Source organism: Hibiscus syriacus, unplaced genomic scaffold (assembly GCF_006381635.1).
Source record: "Hibiscus syriacus cultivar Baekdansim isolate YM2019G1 unplaced genomic scaffold, ASM638163v2 tig00000329_pilon, whole genome shotgun sequence".
Lineage (NCBI taxonomy): Eukaryota > Viridiplantae > Streptophyta > Magnoliopsida > Malvales > Malvaceae > Hibiscus > Hibiscus syriacus.
In genome coordinates this window covers 2,957,333-2,966,176 of record NW_024061782.1, presented here as the reverse complement: position 1 = coordinate 2,966,176, position 8,844 = coordinate 2,957,333, and the positions used below count along the sequence as shown (strand labels likewise).

At 33.5% G+C, this 8,844-nt stretch overlaps 1 protein-coding gene and 1 pseudogene across 1 annotated transcript; both read right to left on the bottom strand.

Moving 5' to 3' along the window:
- Nucleotides 1–795: 795 nt before the first annotated feature.
- Nucleotides 796–5,366, bottom strand: LOC120174151 (casein kinase II subunit alpha-like; the record flags this gene model as incomplete). Its single annotated transcript, XM_039181128.1, has 10 exons — nt 796–1,056; nt 1,200–1,268; nt 1,356–1,419; nt 1,505–1,587; nt 1,832–1,897; nt 2,334–2,424; nt 2,976–3,133; nt 4,303–4,497; nt 4,572–4,701; nt 4,954–5,366. Coding segments are annotated over 10 exons (1,326 nt in total), but the record flags the coding sequence as incomplete, so codon positions are not given.
- Nucleotides 5,367–7,383: 2,017 nt separating this feature from the next.
- LOC120177902 lies at nt 7,384–8,581 on the bottom strand (annotated as a pseudogene).
- Between the last annotated feature and the right edge of the window lie 263 nt (nt 8,582–8,844).

Genomic DNA, 8,844 nt, shown 5'->3' with positions numbered 1-8,844 from the left:
TCTATATTACCGATATTTTATTTTGAACATGTTTTCATACATATTTCTAATGTTGATATATATATATATATTTGTATTTTACCATTATAAGTATTTTATTCATTGAAATTGATTTCAATTACATTTTGAAAATGGAAATGATATCTTAATACGATATGCGACCTTCTACACTCAGTTGTACCATCTAGTAGGGTTGTAAATAAGACGAGACAGATCGTGAGTTACTTGAGATCAACTCGACCAAAGCTCGATAAATACTCGACTCGAATATAGTCGACTCAAGTTCTTAACAAGCCTAACTAGTTACTTGATACTCAACTCAAAAAACTGGCAAACAACTCAAAAATATAATATATTAAGATTTTATTATTAATTATTAATAATATTAACATTTATTTGTTGCTTTTTGAAAAAATGCAATATAAGATTTTTATGTACTTAATATTCATGTTCTAGTTTGAAACTTCGATCGAGTTAAGTTTAAGATTTTTTTTCCATTTTGAATTTTTTGAGCTTTTACGAGCTTCAATTCATGATTTCAAATTTAAGGCGAATTTAAAAATTTTAGACTCACGAGTTTTCAAGTTAAGTCGAGCTCCATTTTAGAGTTTTCAAGTTGAGTCAAAATCAACAATACTCAAACTCTACTCAGCTCGTTTACAATCCTACCGTTTAGGCCGGGTCCAGGGGTTACAATTTACCTCTGTTTTTAATATAGTATCAGATCCGGGATGAAGATTATTGTACACTCAAATCAGATTTAGGAAATGTTCTTATAGAAAGAACTCGCAAGTATTTGAGCAAATACGTAATTCTGGAATGATGAACAGAAATTTCTGTTGTAAAAAACAGATAAAACATATTTCAAAGATTTCTTAAACTCAAAAGCTCTAACACCAAATCTTCAGTCGGACTACACAGGCAGGATCTTTCCCCAAGCAAAGCATGGCACAATGAAGATAAGATGCCGTGGCTTGACAGCTTCACAAATTTAGCATGTTAGGGACAAGTTCTGCTGCTTTCGGCGTTCCTAACTGGGTTAAAATAAGGATGAGCCTGCATGACAAATAAATCATCTCATTAAAAGATAACACCACTGCTAGGTGCCTACAGATGCACTGTACATATATTATCTTAAAAGTGGGGTCCGGTAAATACAGAAGTATTGTTCAATAGGTTCACAACGATCAGGAGTTTACCATTGCTTCTTTTGCAGTTGGCCTTTCTTGATGGTCATATCGAAGCAACTTATCAAGGAAGTCAATGGCCTTACAATAAAAAACAAGTGAAAGTTAAAGATAAAAAACAGTACACAGAACAATCTGAATAGTACAAGAACTTGCTAAATATACTACCTCAGGTAATGCCAGATGCTGATTCTCAGCATTGATGAACTTTGTCCAAGGTTTTCGACTGTGCCTGTATCAAGAAAAGTATATTTCTCAATTGGAAATAACAGCACTTCAGCAAGATCAATTTGACATAAAGATCATATACCACCAACCTCCCAACAAGGGCTGCAAGATGTGGATCCAATTCTATGCGGTACTTATTCAGATAAGCATTTAATTCATCTGTCCCAAGAACCTGATAAGGAAATTAAAATATCTGAGAACAATAGGAATCAATTTTATTTCCAACTAAAAGAAAAGGACTCTCGCCCAAGACCTCAGTAGCGCATGATATAAGTACGACATTTCTAAAAAACAGCAGCAATAATGAATAGGAAGTAAATATCTAAACATGCATCATAAACAGAACTATCTTATTACAAGGATGTATACGGCCATGCCTGTTCATTGTTACTTAAAACACCCACGGATTCACATACCTTGGCTATCTTGGCCAGTTGATCATAATTATCATGCCCATAGAAGAATGGCTCCTTCCGGAATATCTGTATAGCACAACATTAAAAATAAGCATTTCAAGAGAGAGGCATCAAAAACCTTGGTGATATATAAAATTACGATCCTCCACGGTTATCTGCCACTCATGGATAGTATATGCGCAAGCAGATAAAGATACACTCATCTATGGAGATTTTCTACCCCATTAAAATGCAGGCCGGTTAATATTTAAACATATTCTAGGGTCAAATAGATTTTATTTTCCTGATGGCCAAATACCATATATTGAGGGTGGCTTTTGAGCAGTGAAATCATGATAATCAGGCTCTCCAAAAGATATGTCCAGCTCTACTTGCATAAAACCACAAACGTACAGGAAGAGAATTTGATATATAAAAAACCAGGGTAACGATTATGAAAGCCTGCATCTGAGGAAGTGATATAAAGACTAAAAGGGTAAAATAATCTAAAGGTAGCACTCACCATTCCAGCAAACATACAACCAAGGCTCCACAAGTCTAAAGAGTAATCATAGTCCTGTAAATCGACAAGAAGCTCGGGACCTTTAAAATATCTGCAAACAAGGAATGAAGTATAAAGGAAAGAAAAATAACATATAAATTAGAAAAAAGTATTTTTAATACAAAGAAAGCTTGATTCCGAAAAGGAAGAAGCTGATAGACTTGCTACAAATGGCAACAAGAATTATGAAATCCACTAAAATGATCATCTTTAAATAATACTCAGGAATGCATCTCTTGGCGATGGCCTAGCTCCATACCATCAGTATTCAGCTGTAATTTTTAAAGTGAAGGCAGGCTACTATAACAGCACTACGCTTCACCTTCTTCTCCTATTTTTGACCTGAATCACAAGTAATGCAACCTCAGGTTTTGTGGCTGTGTTCAACGAATTTGAACACCGCGAATTGGCAAGTGAAAAGGCATTTCCTCAAAAAGATAACCACTATCCAATTCAAAAACAACTAAGGATCTTTTGGTAATGCTATATTTAAGACAGATAAGTAGTTCTAATCAAAAGGCTGTGGGAAACAGACTGCTAAAATGTATATTGGCCACTTGAACAACTTATAACTTAGGACAAAACGCCAAAAGGGATACACACCTGGAAGCAACACGAACATTATATTCTGTCCCAGGATGATAGAACTCTGCAAGGCCCCAATCAATAAGACGAAGTTTCCTCTGTTCATGATCAATCATCACATTATGGGGCTTCACATCTCGGTGCATAATACCTTGTGAGTGGCAATAATCCAAAGCCTAAAATAAAGACCAACAAAAGTTAAAATTTGAACTCTTTTCTTTACTAAGAAAATAAAAAATGCCAATTTACATTTCTTATAAAGAAATCTAGATCTGCTGAATGTTTTTGAATCCATGGCAAATAATCATGCACAAACATCAGCTAAAGTTTAAAAAACTGTGATTACACCACAGAAGGTTCTACAGACAACAATTACGTATCATAAAATAGCAATTGTCACAATTGACTATGTCAAACACCTTATGCAAATTTTCAATTATGACAGGCAGAAAAGCATCCAGTAAAGAATTTTAATAATATAACGCATCAATTGCAGCAGGAAGTATGACAGCATCCACAAGATTGCATATTTATATTCATAATGTCACAAAATCAATCTATGCATATTTAAATATTTAGGAAACCGTGCACATATAAAATCCTTCCAGTCTATGGCATCTATCCTCATATAAGATTCTCCAATTCCAAATAAATAGGAACAAATTAAAACATCTGGGGTATAATCTTGGATACTAACACTAATTTTTTTAATCTATTGTCAAAATGGCATTATCAAATTGCAAAGATATCTGGGCAATTTCTATGCTTTCTTAAAATTAGAACCAATATGTGTTTCAAAATAATCCAACTGCTCAAGCACGTATTGCAGAAGGTATGTTAAAGAGTCTTCACTTTCCCTGAAGCATTTCTTTCAGACAAATATTTACCTATGGAGTAAGGGAAAAGATCAATCAAAAACATTGAGAGAGAGAAAAGATTGAGTATAGCCATGTCAAATACATACACTCAAGTTTAGGTAGCATAGACAAGGCCTATACCCACCGTCTCAATGCAATGATACCTTCTAGATTTATATGAGATAAACATTCGGTGACAGGGAAAATGGCTACATTTAGATCCAGTTTGAAGTTTAAACAAAGGAGATATACTTCTCTTTCTTTGACCTAGAAGCAACGTATCAGAACCAAAGGAAATCATGTCCCGTCCCCCACTGTGACCTCTGGCCTATTCACCTAGGTTGAACTTTAAAATTTTACTGCCCCAAGAGCTCCAAGACAAATGAAACATGACTTGAGAATACAAATATGCGTCTCATTTCAACTTCAATTTCAATGTCAATAGCATTTCAGAAGAAACAAAGAAACAAGAAAAATCTTGTACTTACCTTCAGAAGTTCATAGATATAATATCGAATATCATAGTCAGATAGCGTCTGATAAAGCACTTTAAAATCCGTATTATTCACATATTCAAATACAAGACTTGGAGTCTTAGATTGCTGATCCCTAACTATATCCAGCAACTTCACAATATTGGGCCCTCCACAAAGATTCTGCAGTATTTTAATCTCCCTCTTAATCTGCATTAAAAACAGTCATTTTTAATCAAACCAACTGACATTTAACACAAAAATCAATTTTAAGCAATACAAACCTTCTTCTTCTTGACAGGTTTGAGAATCTTGATGACACATTTCTCATTGTCCGTAATATGAATCCCCTCAAACACCTCACTGTATTTCCCTCTCCCGACTTTCCTCACCACCTCGTAATCATCCTGTTCGCTGCCAAAAACGGTACTCTAATCAATCAATTAACCAATTTTCTATGATTTGTCCGCTAACCATGAAGTTTAACAGAACTTTCTAGCCAGTGTAGAATTAAAAAAAACTAAGATTCAAACTCACATACGCCAATCAGCATTAAATAACAAAATTTGAACTATTAAAATGAAATGAAATAAAATACGGGTAGATTAGGTATAAAGGATAATGACGGCTTTGTAGATAGAGGAGAAAATATGAAGACAAAAATACCCCCATTGAACAGTGAGGAGCTCGTAGTCCCAATATTCTCTAGGACGAATAATGTTGACATCAGAGTAAACCCTAGATTTAGAAGGAGCGCCAGGGCGCCTATTGGATTTTCCAATCTTTTGAGCCAGGATTTCGGCTTCTTTAGCTCCGTTAACCGAAGGCTTTCTTTTATGTTGTTGTTGGTGGTGGTGGTGGTGGTGGAGAAAGAAGGGAAAGTAAGAGGTTTCGGAGATGATTCGACGGAGGATATGCAGAGAGAGAAGAGAGAGAGTTGGTAGGCGAGACGAGGAGATGAGAGGAGAGGAGAGGAGAGGAGAGGAGAGGAGAGGAGAGAGGGGTGAAGACTGGTGGCGACGGTGGTGGCTGCCGTGGTGGTGGATAGAGATTATGAAATTCAAGGACCTTGTGGCCCTTTACAGCAGGGCTTTTCACGAAAAAGTAGGGCAGGTTTTTCTTTTCCTTACTAAACGACGACGTTTACAACTTAATTGGAAAAAAAATGGGTTTAAATGTGCAAAGGTCTTTGTATTCTTTTAAATATTAAATTTAGTCCCAAACTTTTTTTTATGTGAAATTTACTTAATATATTATTTTTATTTGAAAACATTATCTACATGTTCAATTTTATTATTAATTTTAGACCAGAAAATTAAAAGATTTTAAATATATTTTATATTTATATTTTCATTTATTGAACCTTTAAAAATTGTCAACATAAATTATTGAAAATATACTATTTGATTAAATACAATTTTTATTTAATTTTAAATATTAAGATTAAAATTGATAAAATTATAAATATATGAATTAAAAATTTGTCTTAGTTTCTTATAATTATTAAATAATCGGTTAATAATAAACTAATAATAATTTAAAAGGTGATCAACATTTTCAAATAAAATATAGTAAAGGATCTAAAATTTTAATATATATATATATATATATAAGTTACATGTGTGTTTGGTTCATAAAATATAAAATTATTATTAAAAATAAAATTATTGAAATATAACATTACTCTAGCAATGTTGTATTACTTTATTTAGTTTATTTAGTAGAAATGTAAAAGTACAATGTTTTGTTTGATGATTATGATGTATATTTTATCAAATTATTTTTGTGATATATATATATATTTAACAAGTTAAACTTTAATATTAAATCATAAATATTTGAATTAAAAATCATATAAATATTTTAAGGTTATATTATTTAACTTTTTGAGAAAAAAACTACATTTAACATATAATTAATATAATTAGTTTATCAAACTTGTAATTTTAAATAATTTTCACAAGTGTCATATTAATTTATATAAAATAAAATATAATTTGAAAAACTAATATTATAGTATCGAGTGGACAAAGATATTGTTTTTTAATGTGTAAGATCCTTTTTTTAATAACTCAAAATTAGATATTATTTTGTATGAATTAAGCGAATGGTTAAAGGACTTGTTGTCATCCCTTTACGACTCGAGTTCGAGCATTACAAATGTCAGGGTGTAAGCATTCATTTTTAACAAATATTGTGTTGTATTCATCCCAGATTTATTTAAAAAATATATATTATTTAAAAATGTGGCAAGGCGTGATTGGTTGTACAATATGAAAAAGCCAGATATGTAGGGAATTTCTTCAACTCCATAAATATGTTTCTAAGAGATTGCTAAGATCAAGGATGATGAACGAAAAACTTTATTGCTTGTGAATGAAGGTAAGGAACATTTTCATGGGAAGGCAGCCAAGGAAGAAGCTCACCCTTTCAGAATCTTCCTGATTGTGAGATATTTCCTGTCAATATTGGATCATGTCTGTAAAGAAGTGGGGCAAATAGCATATAAACTCACATGGAGAAATAGCTGTTGGCTGATTATGTAAACCAGAGACTATGCAACAAGAAGGATAGAGTAAAATTTTGAAAGGGTACCATCATTATCATATACATCTGGCACTGAAATGAAGAAAACGCCAGTCCAAAGAAACAAAAATTACTTCATAGTATCTTTTGATCATATTCCTATACATTTTTTTAGGAAAAGAATATATTATTTCTATGGTTTAAGAGATTCAAATTTCTTGTTATTTCAAGGGTTCAAATATGTAATAAATATAAATATTAAATAAATCCTTATATAAATCAGGTCAAAAACATGTCTCATATTTCACCAATATTTACAAAGTTAGGATAAAAAAGAATATTTACAAATGACTCAAGGCTATCTATGTACAAAAATCGAACTATTTGTTCAAACGGGATTAGTACTAGCGTTAGCCTTGGGTGAAATTTGTTTATTTGAATTTAATTGTGTACATATGTTTTTTTAATAATGAACCCGATGCTGTCGATGGTAGCAGGGGCAGAGCTTGAATAAAAGGTTGGGTTTATGTTGAAGAGATGGATTTTGAGGACACGGAGAATGGTGCACCTTCACTCCTCTTTGTTCTTAATATTTTTTTTCACTAGTATTTTCCACCTGATTTCGTCCTTCTTGCTTTGTTTACTCATCTTTAGCGAAATGAATTTTTAAAATTTTAGGTATGAGCAAACTCATAAAATTCCTGAAAATGGTTTGTTTTAGTGAATTAAGATTGACATCAAGCATGAAGTTTAGACATTCTAAAATACCTGCACAAAGGGACTCGAATCAGCACAGAGGCGGGAGTGTAACTCGAGTAGCTGCCACATTCTTTTGCAATGAACGCAGCCTCCAGGGACTCTGAGCTTGCAACTAGAAAAATGGCGAACAAGGAATTCCAGCCCTTTGCTGCAGGCTCCGTATTTGCAGGTTGTTCGGTCATCTTTCAAATCCTTATCACGTGGACCAATTGTCCTGCAACCATCTCTGAAAATGTGAACAAGTGCCTCCATCGCTTCGCATAGTTGAATGCATATCTGCTGCTCATTTGATTTCCCGGTTTTATGATCCTTGTGCATCTGGAGAATTGCATTTATAACATTTGAGTTTAAAGATTAAGATCCAAGTGCTGCAACAAATGGATAAAAGGGAAGTAGAACTTATTGTAATGCCATTTACATTTTCTCCATCATTCATGGATTCCACAAGTTCTTTCTCAAGTGTCGGATGGCTTTCCTTCATTGCTTCCCACCCTTCGGTTGCCGAAACAGTCTTCAAGTTCGATCGGATCTTACCGTGAGTGATCAGCGAGAGCCGGGGCGCGTCACACAGTAACGAAAGCTGGAAGACGTCGACTACATTGTCTATGGTAAGCAATCCATGCTCAAGCTGCTGTTCACAAACTCGCTTCAACTGAGGAACAACATATGCGTGTGAAAGCACCAACAACGGCAGCACAAATTCCTTCATTTCTTCTTTCTCATAAGTCATAACTACAGAGCAAAATTCAACAATTAGCTCGTGGTGGCATGATTGCCTGATGCAACCACTCAGCGACACTGAAACCAGAGAAAACTTAACTTTCCATTTCATTTTCCCAGAAAATTTAACATTGTAATTACCTGGAAGAGTACAAGAATCGAATGAAAACCTGAACTGCATCTCGTGGAACACCATGGATTTGGATTGAAACTAATCTCCTTTGGCCAAACCCTTTTGCTTGTTTCAATATGCCCCTTAACACAGGAGAAGCCATGGCCTGTTACCAAAGATCCAATGAAGGGAATTGAGTAAATAAGTTGTTCAAGATCCGGTAAAGAAGGGTATTCTTCAAAGCATAATGTCATCCATTAATGTCATCACATTAAACATGCTTTGACTATTTTTGATGACAACAAATTTAACTCATCAATAATTGGTAATTTATATCTTTTTTATTTAAGTGGAAAGTCACAATCAGTAAAAGAATGACCTTTGATCAATGTTTGGATGAAGATAAAAGATCATCATGAAGAAAAAGAAAATTGCATGTA